Genomic DNA, 18,741 nt, shown 5'->3' with positions numbered 1-18,741 from the left:
GAATTCGAACTTGTGGATTGTTCATTGATCGCAACATTCCATACTTGGGTGCATCTCCTGATGGACTTATCGACGATGACGGTTTACTGGAACTGAAATGCCCACAATCTGCTGAGAATTTGACAGCGATAGACGCAATAGAAACAATACGTCACTTACGAAACATCTTCGATAAGAGAGATATACAAAAAATGAATAGGAAGCACCAGTATTTCTACCAAGTACAAGGTCAGTTGCATATAATGCAGCGGAAGTACTGTATTTTCGCTATCTGGACACCTAAAAGCATACATATGATCCACGTAAATAGAGACGACGCGTTTTGGACAAATCATATGGAACCTTTCCTAACGCGTTTCTACGAAGAATGCATGCTTCCGGAAATATTGGACAGCCACCACAATAGACACATGCCTATTAGAAATCCAGAATACATACTACGGGCAAAAGAAGACGCATCGATTCAAAAATCTAGTAGAAAAATCGCAAAAAAGCGTACATATGAAAACATGATACAGAACAGTGTTGAAGCATCAAATATGATCGTTGAAGCAGTAAATAGCGAGTGTGTCATTGTCAGTCATTCCGACCAAGAAGAAAACTTCATAGATGATGATGTAGGATACTATATATTGGAGACTGCTGTTTCTTCCGTAACTGACGTACAGAAAAATGTACTACCTGTACAAAGTAAATTAAACGATGAATCGTTAGATCGATTTTTGCATGTCGTCAGAGAAAGTACTCCTTTTGAAACGCAAAGTGTCCTATACTTACAGTTTACAAAATTTATCAAGCCCTGCTGTAGTGACAAAAGCGTGCAAATTGGAGGCAACTGTTTTGATCACTGGCGAAGTATCTATTTCAACGGCCGCAAACTCCATGTATACGACAGTTTACCTGACAGTGCATACGACAAGCTCGCAGAGGAAGAAAAAAAATATATTGCATTACGATTTCCTCATATTCGCAAAAAGGATATACTTTTTGAAAGGGTTCAGGCGCAACCAGATTGTTACAGTTGTGGTGTATACGCGGCGGCATACATCACTACCATAGTTTTGGGTGGAAACCCTTGCTCAGAAAACTATTCCCATGACGTACAGCGCCTGAGACGTCACTTTGTGAATATTATTGAAAATAATATACTCTTGCCCTTCCCGACAAAATAAGAGAATAGTAATATATGCACTGTTGGAGCATAGGTATACATACACTACAATCTCGGTTAGTGCATTCGGAACTGAATGCGAACTCGAACCGTGTACAGAACACGTTTAGTGAATGAGTTCGGTTCGCGTTTGATGAACCGTGTACAGAACACGTTTAGAGAATGAGTTCGGTTCGCGTTTGATGAACCGTGTACAGAACACGTTTAGAGAATGAGTTCGGCTCGCGTTTGATGAACCGTGTACAGAACACGTTTATTGAATGAGTTCGGCTCGCGTTTGATGAACCGTGTACAGAACAGGTTTAGCGAATGAGTTCGGCTCGCGTTTGATGTTGTGGCAGCCGCGAATCGACCCAGAGTACAGGAAAAAAAAAGTTTTACCCGTATACGTGTGAGACAATACTAACGCAATCAAAATAAAACCTTTTTATTTTGAAAATGTTACTAATGTATTTGTGAGATTTTTCAGATTAGAAAAAGATCAAACATGACATAATTTGAATCATAATTATTTATTTACTTATTTATATCTAAATAAGTAAAAATAATGCAAATTATATGGTGTTTGGTCTTATTTTAATCAGTACAACCTTACAATTACATTGCTGAAAGTTTCATTTTGGAAAAATGAAAAATAAAAAAGTTATTGTTGAATTAATATTGCCTCACTCAAATGTTTTTTCTCGGGACCTTACCCTAGTAGCACAAAAACATTGGATAAATGTGTTTTTTTAATATTGAAAAAATATTTTTTAAGCCACACTTTTTAACATGAAAAAAATATTGGATCTGAATATTGTACACATGTATAAGAAATGAAAATAAATGTTTAGAAAATATAACCCAAATATTCATAGAATATAAAATAGATATTTAAAAAATGTAAGACGGATATTTGAAAAATATGAATTGAATAATTAAATAATATTAAATAGATATTTAAATAATATTCAATAGATATTTAAATAATATTAAATAGATATTTAAATAATATTCAATAGATATTTAAATAATATTAAATAGTTATTTGAAATCTAAAAAAAATTTAAGAATAAAATTAAAACGTTTTAAATTGCACGCTTGTTGTCTGAGATTATACTCTTATGCCTTATTGTGCATTACTAATCTCTCAAACAATTATTCCACTTCAGAAATTTTTATTAGTATTGACCGGATTCGATCTCGGGACTTACCGATTACTGGATAACGTACTTTCTCAATTTTTTTTTTTTTTTTTTTTTTAATATACGTTTATTCGAAAAGGCCAATGTTTACAGTTTTTACAGTCATATGAAAAACATATAATAAAAAATATGACAATACATTTTTGGGTTTATACATATAGTCTTATGGCTAAAGCTGCACTTAAAAAACTAGGTAGTTCTGGATTTGGTGATTTCACACATTTTTGGATTTCTTTGGTTTAGTCGTTGTCTTTTTGGTTTGCTGCGCCTAGATGAGTTTTATATTTGGCACATAGGGTAGGCGCTGAGCCGATGTCGTTGACTGTACACTATAACTACCTTAAGCTTAGTTATAACTACCTTAAGCCTAATTTAAGACTAGTATAAGAGCTAAGAGTCGTATTTACATATTAACATATTAACATATTTACATATTTACGTTATTGTGTTTGCGTTTTTTTTTTATATATATTTTATTTTATTTATTTCTTTTTTATGTTTGGTTTTGGTTTATATTAGTGTTATTTAGCCACCAATAATTTTTGTTGGCTCTGGGGTTTTCCGATTTGTCTTTGTTTGGGATTTTTGTACAATATTTGAGTGTGTTTGTGTTTGTATCTGGGTGATTTGATGGGTGAAATTTGATGGCTTTGCTGTTGGTGCCTCTTTGTGCATGATATAATAATGGGGTGTTGTTTGCGTCTGTTACGTATCCGTTTTTGTCTAAGAATGGGAAGATTTCGGGTGGTGTGAATCCTGTAACTAGTGTGTTGGTGATGTAGCGAGTGTTGCTTTGTATTTTTTGTGTGAGGTCTTTTAGGAGTTGGGAGTCTGGGGTTTTGGCGAAATAGTTCCTGCAGAGTTTTATTATGAAGGAGTCAATGCGCTGTATGTTAGCTTTATTTAGCAAATCAATGTTTTTGAAGTTCTTTTTATAGTTAGATTCTTTGGTTTTTTTCATGTTGAGGCAGGTTCTGAGGCAGTGTCTTTCGAATATTCTTATTTCTTCCATTTTGTAATTAGGGATGTTGTGCCAAATGGGACATGCATAAGTTAATATTGGTCGTATTAGTGCCGTGTAGCAGAGGATTTTGACGTTGCTGTTGAGGTATTTGGATAGGAAGAGTCTTGAAAGTGATTTAAATGCTATTTTTGCTTTTGATAGTTGTGAGTCTATGTGTGAGAGGTATTTTAATTTTGTGTCTAGCGTTAGTCCGAGGTACTTTACTGATTGTTTGTGTGGTATCATCGTGTTGGAATTTGCTGATTCTTTTAGTTGGAATTTTCTCCAGTGTTTTTTTGTGGCGTAACTGGCGGATTTTAGATTTGGGCGGAATAGGATGGTTTCGCATTTTGTGGTGTTTATTTTTAGTTTCCAGTTTGCGTAATAATTTTTTATTTTTTCGAAGAGCGATTGGAGTGTTTTTTGGATTGTGGTGGTGTCCTTTCCTATGCAGTAGATTATTAGGTCGTCGGCGAAGGCTATTGCTTTTATGTTGTCTGAGTTTAAATCGAATAGGTTTAATAGAGCTGCTGTGTAGATGTTGAATAGGATTGGTGACGTGACGGTTCCTTGCTGGAGCCCGTTTGTGACTGTGAATGTTTTGGAAGATTTGTGGTCTCCTTCTTGTAATATAAATCTTTTGTTTTGGATCATGCTCCAGATGATTTTGGTTAGGTGGTGCGGGAATTTGTATTTAGCTAGTCCTTATAGGAGTCCTTCGTGCCATACCGTGTCGAATGCCTTTTCTAGGTCTATTAGGCAGGCTCCTACGCATTTGTTGTCGTTTAAGGCTTCGTTTATGTCTGATGTGATTTTGTTAATGGCGTGTGTGGTGGAGGTTTTGGTCCGGAATCCGAATTGAGATTTAGGTATTAAGTTGTGAGAGTCAGTGTGGTTGGATATTATTCTATGGAGGATTTTTTCGAATATTTTGCTTATATTGGGGAGTAAGCTTATCGGTCTGTAGCTTGTGGGGTTTTGGTCGTCTTTGCCTTTTTTTTTAGGGCTATTATTTTGGCTGTCTTCCATGCGGTGGGGAAGTATCCGTTATTTATGGCGTTATTGAAAAGTATTGTGTACAGGTAGATTAGCTTTCCTGGAAGTTTCTTAAGGACTGCATTTGGAATCCTATCGAAGCTGGTTGTTTTTTTGTTGTTGAGGTTTTTTAATATTTTTCTTATTTCGTTTTGTGTGGTAAAGATGTTTTTTGCGTTTTCAATTTGTGGGTTGAAGGATGGTGAGCTATTGGAGAATGATGTTATGGTTTCGTGTGCGTTTATTTCTTTGATGAACTGTTCTTTCATGGAGGATGTTTTGGTTTTTACTATAGCGTTTAGTTGGGGGTTTCCCATATTGTTGTTCTTTTCGTGGGTTAGTTCGAAGTTGGCTCCTAGAGTATTTAATATGCTTATTGGGTCTAATATTGTTAGGGTGTTATTTGGAGTTTGGGTTTGGTTTGAGGTGTTTAATTCTGCTGTTTGTATGAGTGTATGGTCATTTCTGTTGATTTTTAGAGTTTCTATGTGGGTGGAATTGCATTTGGTTTTGAATATGTTGCTTATTTGTTGGAAGGGGTTGTTGGGACCTTTTCTTTCTATTTGGGTGATTTTGTTTTTCCAATGAGTGCTTATTGCTTTTTTGAATTCTGCGCTTATTTTTGCTTTTATGTTTTTGAGGAGGTCAGATAGAGTGAGTTTTAGGGAGATGCATGTGTGGTCGTTGGTTCTGTTTAAGTTGTTTATTTGTTTTATTAGGTAGTTTTTGGTTTTTTGGAGGTTTCTGATTTTTTTGTTCAGGTATATTTCTGATGAGTTGGGTGTGGAGGATTTTGGTATTGATTTGTCTATTGATTTTTGTAGGGCGTGTTCTATGTATTCCAGGCTCTTATCTATTTCCTGGTTGGATAGATTTCTGTCGTGTGGTATTTTTAGTGTTTGTACTTCTATTGCTGCTGTTTTTTTGAATTTCTGCCAGTTGGCTTTTGCGTAGTTCGCGCGTTTTTGTGGTGGTGAGTGGGTCAGGTGTGAAATGTTGTCTATTGAAATTGTGCATGTGATTGCGTTATGGTCGCTATCGAATGGGATGGTTTGGAGGTTTTGATTTTGTAGGTTATGGACTTGGATTCTTGCGTCGTGTAAGCATAGGTCTATAAAAGAGCCACCTCTGGGGTAGGATGGCGTGTTTGAGCCTCGTAATTGGATGTTGAGTTTAATTGAGTTTTGATCTATCCATTTTTTTAAGTGTATTCCTCTACTATTATTTGTGGTGTTTTTCCAGTTGGTGTGTCTCGCGTTTAGGTCGCCTGCTATTAGGTAATATGTGTTTGGGTCTGCTAGGTTAAGGTCAGTGAAAGTTTTTTCTAATTCTGGCAGGAACTCCATTTTATTATTGCCAGGGGCGTAGGCTGCTATTATAAAGAGTTTTTCCTGGTTTGGGAGATTTATTTTTATTATTGTGGTTTCTAGTACTTTGTTGTTTGTGTTTGTGTGCGAGTAGATTCTTTGGTGTTGTATTGTGTTTTTTATTAGTATAGCCGTGCCTCCTCCTTGCTTGGCGTTTGTTCTGTCGGTTCTATGTATTTTGTAATTTGTGTATGAGACTTTGTGTTTGCTGTTAAGTTTTGTTTCTCCTAGTAAGACGATGTCTGGGTTATGTTTGTTTAATAGTTTGAGTAAGCTTGCTCTCTTTTGATTTGAAATTAATGAGTTTACGTTTAGTGCTGTTATTTTGATCTTTTTGGATGGTGGTGCTGGGCGTTGGTTATACATTTTGGATGTTATTTGTTTCTGTCTGTTGCTGGAAGAGCAGCTGGATGTTGGATGAGTTATTGTGGACTGCTTTGTGTAATGCTTGGATTTGGTTTTTGATTTCAACTAGTAGGCTTGCTATTTGGTCGGATGATGTGATTATGTGAGGGAGAGGGTGGTTGCTGTTACTTGCTGGTGTGTGTGATAAGATGCTGTGTTGCGTGTTGAAATGCTCTGGCGTTGGAGGGGGTGTTGATGGTTTGGGTTGTTGGGAATTTTGTGTAGGGGGGTACCTGGCTGACGTTGGGAGTGTTTTTTGGGTGTTGGTGGTTATTTGGCTGTATGTAAATTCTGGGTTTATCAGTTTCTTGATTTTTTCTATTTTTGCGTTTCTTGTTTCTATTTGTTTTTGGTGTAGGGCTGATATGGTTTGTTTGTAGTGTTTTGTGAACGGGCAGCCTCTGTATGAGGCTGGGTGTCCATTTTGTCCGCAGAGCGCGCATTTTAGTGTGTTCAGATCTATTTGAGTGGTTGTGATTGTGCATTTACCGGGTTCGTGGTTTTCCGCGCATTTGACGCATCTGAAGTGGAGGTTGCAGTTTGCTGATGAGTGACCTATTCTTTGGCATTTCCAGCACTGGGTTAACTCTTTGTTTCTGAGTTTTTCCCATTTTATTGATTGGTGTAGGATTTTCTTGATTTGGGATAGGTTGTTTATGTCGCTGTCGAATGTTAGGTGGACTGTGTACATTGGGAGTTTGGTGTTTTGTTGTATTGATTTTTTTGTTTGGAATCTGCTGATTTTGGTGAAATGAAGGTTATTGATTTTTTGGCTGTTTAACGCTTCCAGTATTGTGTCGGTGTCGAAGTCACCTTCTAAATCTTTTAGTACTATGATTTGGGTTTTTTCGTATTTGGGGGTGTATGTAAAATAGTTGTGTTCGAGCGAACGGTCGTGATAAGCGAACTGTCTCAGGAATACCTCTCGCAACTAAATTCTATCGTATTGCTATTCCTCTCTCTTCGGCGCCCGTCTCTCTCACTCCGTTGGCCAGCGGTGTGGGGCGGGGACGCCGGGGCGAGGGGGAAAGGTACGAACCTTTTGTCGCGCTACGACGTTACTCACTCGTTTCACGGAAATTCTAGACGAACGGTTTCGGAGAATTATCAAAGAAAATCTCCCCTTTTTCGTTGGCGCTTCGCTCGAACCAAGTGCTTCGGCGAACCGCAAAAACGCGGATTTATTAAGTGGATCGAGGATTAAGAGACAGACTTTTCATTTCTTTTATTTGTACGACTACGTGTTCATTTTATTAAATACAACTAGTTTTTGTTAAAATTACGCAACACGTTGTCGTGGAGTTCATTGCCTCCGCCTTTCCTATAATCCCGCGCTTCGGTAAACGCGATCCGGCACCTCGCTCATTTCCAAAAGATTTCCAATCGTGGAAAATACGCCGCGACGAAATTTGACGGAACAGTTGACATTATTGTTTTTTAACAGTGTGATGATAAGATTGTAGTCTTCGGGTGTGTCGATATATAAATTGTGCGTGTTTTCTGAAATTTTTTTTGTGCGGAAATTGCCTATAATTTTGATGCCGCTCGTGAGGATTTTGTTTACGATGATTTGTGCGCTTTGGTTTTGTATGATTATCGGGGGGGGGGTTTGCGATTTCTGACCTGTTCGGCTGCCTGTTGTGTTTGTGGTGGTCTTGTCGGCGATGTTGGTGTTCTTTCCGCCTGACTGGGGGTTGAATTTACCTTTCTTGCGTTTGGCGTGTCCTTGGGCCGTTGAGTCCCGTTATTGAGGCCGCTTGGGGTCGCGGGGAATTCACGGTCGTATTCTTCTCTGTCTTTGCAGGTACCTGTGGAGGGTTCTCCATGGCTGTTTTGCTTGATTATAAGCGCTTCTATTTGTTTTCTCTGCTCTTCGTTTTGCTGGCGGAGTTCTTGGTTTTGCTTTTTCAGTTCTTCTATGAGCACTTCTAAGGATGGCTTTTTGCTTGTACTTTCGTCTGATGATGTACTTTTTTTGGTGCTTACATCTTGAGTGGAGCTGTTACTTCTCGCTAGTTTAGTAGTTGCATTTTGTGAGGCTTTCTGCTTCCTTTTGGCCGGAACTTTTTGTAGAATGTCGTCTATTTCCATTTGGTTAAGGGAGTTACGTCTCTCTTTCCTAATTATTTTTGCAATTATGTCTTGCGGGATTGCCTCCTGGTTTTTCATTTTGGTTGCGTTGCTAAGGTTTTCCTTGCTGGGATCCTTTGTTAATTTGACGCCTGCGGCAATGCCGCATGGCTCAGTTGGAGGTAAGTCCTCTATCTTGTTTATTTTGCACTTTTGGATATTTTTATTTTGTTGTTGTAAACTTTTTGGAGCGACTGTGTAAGATCGCCACTGTGAATTTGCGTACGGAGAGTTTATGCACTGAGCACTTCGTTGTACGCACGGGTTTGCCGGCCGATGTTACCTGTTCGGCGGTCACTGGCGATCTGACGTACTTTCTCAATCAGCCATATAGATTTGTTGGTTATGAGTTTTACTTTTTAAGCTTATAAAGTGTTCAAATCATATCAAACATGATATAATTAATTTGAACTGATAAAATTTGATTAGAAAAATAATATTTTAACTGAAAATGAAAATCCTTTATTCTAATTAAGCATAGTACATTATATTTTATTGTATACATTTTGTGTAAATTTTTGTATTGTGTACATTGTAAACATTTTTTAAATAGATTATTTTAATCTTGACTGAGCTGATGCCAAAAATAAAGATATTGTTTGCTTGATTTCAACATCCGTAATGGACGCTTGCCTTCTTCTTGTTGCTACTGTGAAATAAAAAATAAAATCAGTTATATATTATATATATTATAACCAAACGTAAAAATGATAAGTACTTACCAGTTACAGCATCATATAATTTTAAATGAATAAAAGATAATTTTTTTTTTCTTCCCTGTCCCGAATAAAACGTTGCTGCTTCGTTCGTCATTAATTTGTGAAGCATGTTATATATTATTTTTTTATTTGTATCTCCGCCAACTAAATATAGTAATTGTACCTGAAAAGTATGTCATTTATTTGATGAAAATTAAAAGACGTTATTATTGTAAAAATGCAGCATCATGATTTTATCGATATAGATTTTTAGGAATACAAACCAGTAAGTTAAATTTTTCAGAGCTTTCTGAGATCATAGTATCAAAATTATTCATTTCGGTAACGGATGCCAGTGGCAATTGGTCTAAAAAAGACTTTTCGCCATCCACAATTCCAGAATTACTTCCAGTAACTGCTACGTTATTTAATAGTCTTTCGATAGATTCTAATTTATTAAAAATTTGTTTAATGTCATATTTCAGTTCAACATATTGACGATTTAACAATGCCAATGGTTCTTTACTTAACGTTATAATATTTGTATCTGTACAACGACACAAAATATTATTATTATTATTATTATTATTATTATTTCGTTTATGTGTATTAATATTAATTTATTATGATTTTTTTACGTGTATAGTAAGATTTAACATAAGTGGCATTTTTTTCTACTTACTTGGTGCTTCTGTATTAGGCTGATTAATTTCTGAGCTTTCACTCGCAGAATCGGAATCATACATAATTGCACGTCGCTTTTGTGTAATTGGATATGCTTTTTTGGATGACATCTAAAAAATTTAGGGATTAATCCTATACCAATAAGAGTGTTTTGGAACAGAAGAAGTGTATATGTGTGTATGTGTACTTAACGTTCAAGAAGAAAAAGTAATCAATAATAATAACTGATAAATTAATGACTAATAATAAAATACTACCTAATTAATTATATAAATGGAGCAGTTCATATGCTACAAAGTACGAGTGGTATTTAACTATAAATGCTTTATGCGCAATTTCATTCAGACCAAATGAAACAATTTCATCTGTGAAATTATTAAATTTAAATATTCCTATTATTTTGGATTCGACAGGGTATTTGTAAAAAGTTTCTAATTTTGTTGATAATTTGCCAACTATTTTATTTTCTAATATGTTTGTGATTTGCAGGACATAATCATTCGTTACAAAAATATAACAATCACGAAACCCATAAGCTTTTAAATCAAAATAAGGAAGTTGTACTTTTTTTTTATTATTTTGTACTTTAACAATTATTTCGTTAACATTTTTTATGACTGTAGGTGCTCCATTTTCCGATAACCTTTTTGTTATTTGTGCCAATGGTTTATTCCATCTACGTAGCATGCTTATTAGCTTTTCCAAGTAATTTTCAAAAGGGAAGCAACTTAATTCCTCCAAAGAATAGTTTAAATTTTCGACATCGTCTGTAATGTGCACTAAATTATGAACATTATATATACAAAATTCTCTACCATACAAAGCAGAAGAATTATTTACAAATAAAATTAGCATTTCTCGAGCTTTGTTTTGCCACTCTACGTTTAAACGTAATTTATTATGTAGCAAAATTCTAATAGCTGCGTGAAATAATAAAAAATGCTTATAATGCTCATTTGGAAGAACTCCCTTCTAAACAATTGGCCCCAAATACAAGAGAAATAAACGAAACTCCGTAGCTTTGTATCTAGGTAGTTCCGATATGGGTCGTGATTTACGATTAAATTCACTTGGTAAATATTTTGCAGCAGAAACCATTCTTTCAGATAATTTGTTTCTCTGTTGTAATCTAAACTCTATCTTACACCAATGACCAAGTAATTTCTTCATGACTCCTAAACAGCATAAATGCATATAATCTAAAGCAAAATGTTTTATTATATCTAATTTAATTATATTTAATAAAGGTATCCTTTCATCGTTTTGATGGTGGTTCATGTCGAGGAAATGTTCAAAATCAAAATGTGTCCGAGCACTAGCATGGTTTTCATAGATAATTCGTTTTTTATAATATGTACCCTCTTCTGTACATCTTTCACAGCTATTGCGACCTGTATGTCCCTTAATATTTTTTAAAAATGCTCTTGCAGGTGCATCACACGTAAAGCATATAACATCTACTTTAAAATAAGTATTATTGTAAAATAATCCATGCTCTAAAATATCATTTAATTCACGTATAAAATCATTTAAGTAATCAACCAAGGAATTCGGTTTTGCATTACCATAATATATTGCTATCGGAAAAGGAGACACCGTACAATTGTTTAATATTAATTTGCATAAAATGGGCCAAAACTGTTTGTTCGAACTTTTTGAAATCGGAATGCCATCGATATTAAAAATTAATCGAAACATAAGTGTTTCTTTTAGTTCAGTAAATACATTTTCATTTTGTAGCAACGTTAATAGATACTCTTTTATACCAAAATATGTGTACTGAGCTATTGTCTTCGTTTTGCTTAAGACTGACACAATATTTGATGATCGTTTAGTTTTTAACAGAGTGCAAGCATCGCGTGGAAGTTCATATTCTGGAAAAATATCCTTCAAACCCTTTAATAAATTACTCAGTTGAGAGTGATTAATTTTATTTTCGACGGACCATGTTTTTAAAAAACTAAGTAATTTTAAATTCGTCAGATCGGTAGGTTGATTATTTGCAGTATTACAATTTGTTTCTATATTTTGTTTATTTATAATCTGAAGATCAAATGATTGATTTAGATTGAAAGGTATAGGATTGGCGATTGCTGGTGAATTAGTTGGCATAATTCTAGATTCCTCTATTGTGTCTAGACTCCGATTCTGGATAGAAGCTATTTGATTCTTTATAAATTTATATTTTTTATAACGTTTCTCAGACATTTTTAAAATTTGTGTAACTGAAAATTGAATGTTATACGGAAAACTTTAAGAGCATGAAATAAAAATAGGTATTACATACATAAATGTACTTACCTTCTCTGCAGCTAATAAAATGAATGTTTTAATAACAATATATTATTTTCCTGTATCCTCACTGTATCACAGCACGTTGAAAATTGGCGTCGGTAACAATACAGAATCGTAAATTATTGCCTTGTTGCTAACCAACGCAAACGATCGATTATCAATTATTATTACGTCACGCAGTGATGTGAAAAGAGAGTAGAAACCAATATTTCATGTCTAATAGAAATTAAATATTTTTTGTACATTCGAAAAAAAATATTTTTTTTCTAATATTAAATGAATATTTATTTTTCACTTAGAAAACAATATACTGTTTCCAATATTAAATTAATATTTATTTTATATTAGGAAATAAATATTTTTCCGTGACATAAAATAAATATTTTATAAATATTTGAAAAAAATATGTCTTTCTGAATGTAGAATAAATATTTTATAAATATTCGAAAAAAAAATATGTCTTTCTGAATCTAGAATAAATATTTTATAAATATTCGAAAAAAAATGTCTTTCTGAATCTAGAATAAATATTTTATAAATATTCGAAAAAAAATATGTCTTTCCGAATCTAGAACAAATATTGTATGTATATTTAAATATGAAAAAGAGATTCAATCTCTTTTTAATATTGCATAAATATGTATTCAATATTTTGTGCTACTAGGGTATATTCTCGGACCTCTTTCTCTTACGCTATTTGTCCGTGTCCTTCTTCCAGCGTCACATTTTCGTTACCTATTTATCGAATATTTTGGCGTAACGCAAAATCAGGAGAGTCCAGCATAATATTACATTCTATGCTGAAAAAACATACTAACTTATCTGTCTAAAAAAATTTTAATAACTCTGGCAACAGATTTATTTTCGGAATGCTTTTTGTAATCAGTATTTCACCATTCTCCTGTACAGATCGTGTGTAGCAGTAGTGACTGGAAAATAAATCCAGGATATTTTGTGCCGCTGAAATGAAAAAATGAATAGTACATATAATAAAGGTGATCGCTGTATGTATTTCCTTTCTAGACAGTAATGTTCAGTATGCGAGTGTGGGAGAGAGAGGAATAACAAAGTGTGAATGTCGGTGACGAGCGGGTCAAAGCAATATTTCAAAACCATAAAAAAACTATCGATATAACACATTGAATTCTGCCCATAGATGTGTATCTGCGACAACACATGCATAAGTGTTCGTCGCCATCCGCTGGCCTTTTGGCTTCTGTTTAGAAACGAGGGTCGAGCGAGAGTAAAGGTTTCGTTCACAAATGCATATACGAGACTTCAAGAAATGTGTATGTACTGAAATTCAATTAGAAGTGAATATTATTGATGTGTGGGTTAGAATTCGACTGCCGTAAAGCGGCCGGCAACGTTTTTTTTAAATAATAATAAAGAAGTATAAAAAGAACTTGTAAGAAATGAACAAAAGCCATTAAAAATAAGTATTATATATCTTATTTATTATTACGGCCGCCGGATTACATATTGTAACGTGGTGACACCTGTGCCCCCCCGTTACAATCGCTGCGCTTCTCCCACCTCAAATCCCACCTAGAAATGACCCTTAACCCTTCTAACACCTCACCCCTTTTCCCCGCCCGCCGGTGTCGGGCCGATGGAGGCGACGGAAAAGAGACAACAGGGATCACCCACAAAAAGGAGCTACGAGGCCGGCGACAGACCTCCCACCCTCCAGGAGAGGAAAAGCAACGCGGGACTTCGGAAAAAGAGACGAAGCGGCCCAGCAGCTGATACAAACGTCCACCTGGAGCCATCTGTCGCCGAGCCCGAAGACCTCAGTCCACCCGCCACGGCCGGAGATCCGCCAGCCCCATCGAACTCGAACACCGGCAGATCGACAATCGATAACCAATCTATTCCGTTGCCAGAAAAGGCCCCCTTCCTATTCCCCATCCCCTCCCCAAAAATCATCCCGCGACGGTCCCGTCGTCGCGGCAGCGACGACGAGCCGTCATTGAGCCCTAGGCTACGAAACAGAGAGCGTAAAGAGATTATTTTTGGGAGAGCGATAAAGATTTCGAAGTGTGAGTGGAAAGCGTGCAGTGTGGCCTGTTTGGTGAGTCCCTTGCGTTATTAAATTGCGATCTGATATTGTTGTGAGTTTCGGCAACGGCGATCTTCGATTGCGAACTTGTGTGTCCGCATATCGCGCCGGTCATCCCCCGTTATATTTCTCGAAACCCTTTTGTCCAGCCCCCAACATTCCCGTCTAAAAGCATCCTCACGCGTAACGTAGACGAACTTCCAGAAACCTCCCTCACCCTGAGATCTTCCCTAACCCTCGACAAATCCTCCTTGCGTACTCCCCCGCGAGATTGTAAGGACGTAAGTGCCACGAGTCCCATCCCCTGTAACGACCCCCATTCTGTCCCTTTGTCCAAATTTTGATTGCCACCGCGAGTGGCTGGCGCCCATCGTTTATACGAAACTAGTGTGTGAAGAGAGTATAGAGTGAACCCCCGAAAGGGTCACAATATATACCCTAACCATTTACTTGTAATTGAGTTTGAATAGTAGACATTTCTTGGAGTCTGGTATATGCAATTGTGAACGAAACCTTTACTCTCGCTCGACCCTCGTTTCTAAACAGAAAAAAATGGCAAACAATCTGACGCATATGTATGCTGTAACAGATCGACAGCTACATATAAACAAAATTGAATGCATCTATATCGGCAGCTTTTTGCGAATATCTCTGAAACTAAGCGAGAACGCTCCTTATATGTATAATAATTTTTATAACATATCCAAAAATCATCGAAATCGGGAAGGACGTATTTGTTCTGTAGTTTCACCAAAAAAAAGAATAATAATAGCAACGAAAAATAATGATAGTACGTCTTGTGACACATGGGTTGAAAATCGATATCGTAATCGATAGAACGTCGCGTGAAAAAGAAATCATCGCCTCTTCCAGGCTCGAACTTCACATTCTCCACGGTACATTGTATCGTCGTCGACGGTTTGGTCGACGCACACATATTCACATATAAGTTGCGAATGAGCGCGCGCGGTCGAGCGCAGAAAACGAACGAACTGCGCCCTACAGAAAAAACGAGGAACTAAATTTGTGGTCTGTTTTACCTTTTTGACGTTTTTCGCGAGTGAAAATCTTATAACGCAAATTTCGTCTACCTCGAGGCTTGTACATCATCCCTTGGGTGCTCGTTTTGTTCTATCCGCCCCAAAGAAGGGCACTCTGGTCTCTATTTGGACATACGATTCGCAAAAATGTTTATATTACGAATAAATTGATGCAGGTGAGTCCGATCCGCCATTTTCTTCACCGTTGACAAACATAAATTTCAATATTTTATAACTTTTTGACGATTTGGTTAATATAAGGACCAGAGTGCCCTTCTTTAGGGCCTCCTGAATACGTCCTTCAAATTTTGTTGCATTCTGTTCAGTAATGACGACGTAATTTGTGTTGAAAGTTCTAGGGATTTTTCTAGAGACTGTCGATAAAGTTTTCGACGCTCGCATCACCTTAAGGGGGTAGACCCAGTACGTGACGTCACCGATTCGGGACGTCGGTATTACAGCAGATTTTTCTGCACCGAAATGGTAATATCCATAGATATAGGGCAGGCCAATGAAAACGAGAGGGCGCTTTTGGCTGATTCTATATTCTATTCTGAATGTAAAAGAAATAGTCAGCTGTCACATTGTACTTGATTGTACTTCACAAAATTTAAACGCAAAGTTTGGTTGATAGTGCAAGTTTAGAAAATTTATTATACTTTTAATTAATTAAAATATGCTTATGCTACAATATGTTACGTTGGAGTGAGGAACTATAAGTGAAAAGGAAAAAGAAAAGATGGGAAATCCCAGAAAAATAAAGTTCCTTACGTTACACCTTTTTCCATATAAAAATGCTAAACGGTTAGGTTAGGGTTAGATTAGTAAATAAACAGTGAATGAATATTTACAGAAAAAAGGAATTTTTATTAATAAAATACTACAGTAGAACATGAACTGCGTACATTTATAAGATAATTGACAGTAATTATTGAACAAACATTATCTATACAATTTGGTTGAGACGATACCGAATATCTTCAACTAGCATGCTGTACACCCTGGTTTGATCTGTGAAAATATATAAGTTTAATAACAATTACTTTTTGAGTTTATACTACTTTAATGTACAAACTGGTACCTACACTTCCTGATGAATCCACTATTACTTTCCTATTTCTCACCAATATTTCTTGCAATGGTGTACAGAGTATATTCTCATTGAACCTACGATGAAAAGTTAGAATCAGTTCTAATCAATCTGCATGCAATAAATTTGTAAATGTATGTGTTGTACTTATCTTTATGCTTGCATTACGAAGACCTGCTTCCTTTCCTCCCTTCGTAGAACAGGATATTCACCACTGATACTGGTCACTGAAAATAATGAAAACAAATTCATATATGAAATTCATGATGATTTCGAATTAATCCAACTACTTCTATACCAACAGTATAAGTGTCATACTTACGCTGTCATACATTGTACTCTTCTCGTGCAAAGTAAGGAAAAGTAGCTGCAAGTATAAATTATTAGGAGAGTGTGAAGAGACCCACCACCACCCCCGTCATAGACGGTCCTCTTCACTCTCCGTATTTATCTTCTACATACCTTCATATTTATATTTTCGAACAGTATTCGACACCTCTTCATATCCGCTGCATACACAGGCCGGTGTACAGGGTTTGTAATTTTTTTTTCAACAGCTCATCCGCTGCATACACACGCCGGTGTATTGGGTTTCTAATTTTTTTTTTTATCAGCTCATCCGCTGCATAGGGTTTGTTATTGCTTTTTTTTTATCAGCTCATCCGCTGCATACACACGCCGGTGTATAGGGTTCGTAATTTTTTTTTAATACCAACTTCATGTACTTTACTGTGTACTTGTACTTGCTCCTCCTGTTTTTATGTACGGAGGTTCTCGAATCGGCTGGTGTCGATTGAATCGACTATCTATGATTTCTGGCAACATGCAGTCCTCATAAAACTTTCTCAGTTTTTCCTCCATCTCTGTTGCCCAGAATGCATCATTTCTTGGCACTTTTATAATTTCCATTCCTTTCGGCGTCCATAAACAGAATAGAGCACATTGTCTATTCGTTATGTGCAATTGTCCTTGCACTTGATAATAGTAATGATGAATTTTATTCATTTCATCACCCCGGAAAATACGTCGTATTGCGGGAAGTTGCTCTATAGCTTCAGCAGGCGATAAATCCTTCGCCGATTCCGGACATTTGACTTCGACGATGGTATCATCGTCTACGATGCCGTCAGGTGTTGCACCTAAATAAGGCACAATGGCATCGATGAAGAGACCACATGGTCGAATACGAATTCCTAATTCGTCTTCTAATTGCCTCAAGGCGTTTGCTTCGTTCTCCCTTCCGTATTCGAGGGAACGTATATTCGGGATTTGCGGATACATTATACTCTTCACAGTATTTGCCCGCGGTGTATCTTTTCGTAATCTGCATATCTTCCCGAAATTTGATGCGGTTAATAATTTCCTCCTGTGAGCTATCCATTTTTCGTTTTTCGCTTGGTCGCGAGTTTCCGCTTCGATCGTGTACCGCATCGTCTGCCACTCATGGAGTATAGCCATATGCCTTTCATACTCGGAAGAGTATACACTCTCATCCATATCTGGTTTTGCTGCACTGGGGCCGTAATCCTGGTCGTATGATTGCTTCTCATTTCTGAAGGAGGATGCTTTCGCTTCTTTTTTATATTTCGATGCCATTTCGGCTGCATGCTTCCGACGTTCTTCCATCTTTCTTACGATGGTTGTCGGCTCTTTATTCATTGCCATACTCAATTTGCTAAAGGTCTCTTTACTGTTAAATTGGACAACAGCAGCGGATACTCTACCCTGATACGATCCTCCTCGTCCAAAGTTTATCCTTTTTCCTCCGATGAATTTGGCAATTATATTATTAAAGCTTTCTACAGCATTATTATTTAAAGCGTATAATAAACTTTCAGCTTGAGCGAAGAGTGGCTGCATCGCTTCTTCAATGCTTTGATATATACCACCTTGCTTCAATCGTGGAACATAATTTACTCTGTTCGGATCAGAATATTTGTTGCAGAAATATGCTAACTTCTGACACTCCTTGTGTTCACCGAAAACATGACTCGGTACATTTTTCATGTCCTCCTTCAAATTTTTTATCTGATCGACTAGTCTGATTTTTTCTTTGAATCGGTATTCTGCAGCTTTCTTTATTCCAGTACGTAGCCGCAGAGCATTGTCCTTTACGACAGCTCTTAGCTCTTTGTAGCGGCCTTTTGCTACGATGTCGTTTATTTTTCTACTGAAATTCCGTAGCAGGTGATTGGTGCATTCTATTTTTCGTATATGCACCATATACTCTTTATATGGATCATTGTCCAATATTTTCTTGTACACGCTGCTATCGCCATCGGCAACTAATATAGAATATACTAGTCCGTGCATTTCTATGCTGCATTTGAATCCTTCGACGATAGCAGCACTTTCCATCCCGGTTGAACTTTGCTGACGACCCCAGTTTTTGAAACAGCGATGTTCGCGCGCTGCTTCTTTCTTTTTTGCTGCTGTTTGGCAAATCATACAAAATTTATTTTTAACGCTGATATACAGCACTTTCTTCGTATGATATCCCACGATGGCTCCTACGCCAGAAAGAGAATTGTAGTCTCCTCCGCGGTACGATCTTTTCATCCAGCTGCCATCTGCGAC

The 18,741-nt window shown here is 36.6% G+C and overlaps 1 protein-coding gene across 1 annotated transcript; it reads right to left on the bottom strand.

The window, feature by feature from the left end:
• Window positions 1-8,849: 8,849 nt before the first annotated feature.
• LOC123987775 lies at window positions 8,850-12,203 on the bottom strand. Its single transcript, XM_046285675.1, has 5 exons — window positions 11,979-12,203; window positions 9,676-9,787; window positions 9,278-9,540; window positions 9,018-9,177; window positions 8,850-8,944 (listed from the first exon to the last, which is right to left on the bottom strand). The coding sequence occupies exons 2-5, from the start codon at window positions 9,785-9,787 to the stop codon at window positions 8,850-8,852; spliced, it is 630 nt and encodes a 209-aa protein (XP_046141631.1). The 5' UTR covers window positions 11,979-12,203.
• Window positions 12,204-18,741: the final 6,538 nt, after the last annotated feature.

The sequence above is a fragment of the Osmia bicornis genome, chromosome 1 (assembly GCF_907164935.1).
Source record: "Osmia bicornis bicornis chromosome 1, iOsmBic2.1, whole genome shotgun sequence".
Lineage (NCBI taxonomy): Eukaryota > Metazoa > Arthropoda > Insecta > Hymenoptera > Megachilidae > Osmia > Osmia bicornis.
This window is presented reverse-complemented; position numbering and strand designations above follow the sequence as displayed.

Excerpts from the sequence above, each read along its gene's own strand:
- LOC123987775 (XM_046285675.1), bottom strand. The coding sequence starts at position 9,787 with ATGTCATCCAAAAAAGCATATCCAATTACACAAAAGCGACGTGCAATT. Across the intron at positions 9,541-9,675 it reads GCCTAATACAGAAGCACCAA|ATACAAATATTATAACGTTA; the intron begins GTAAGTAGAAAA and ends GTCGTTGTACAG. Across the intron at positions 9,178-9,277 it reads CTGAAAAATTTAACTTACTG|GTACAATTACTATATTTAGT; the intron begins GTTTGTATTCCT and ends CATACTTTTCAG.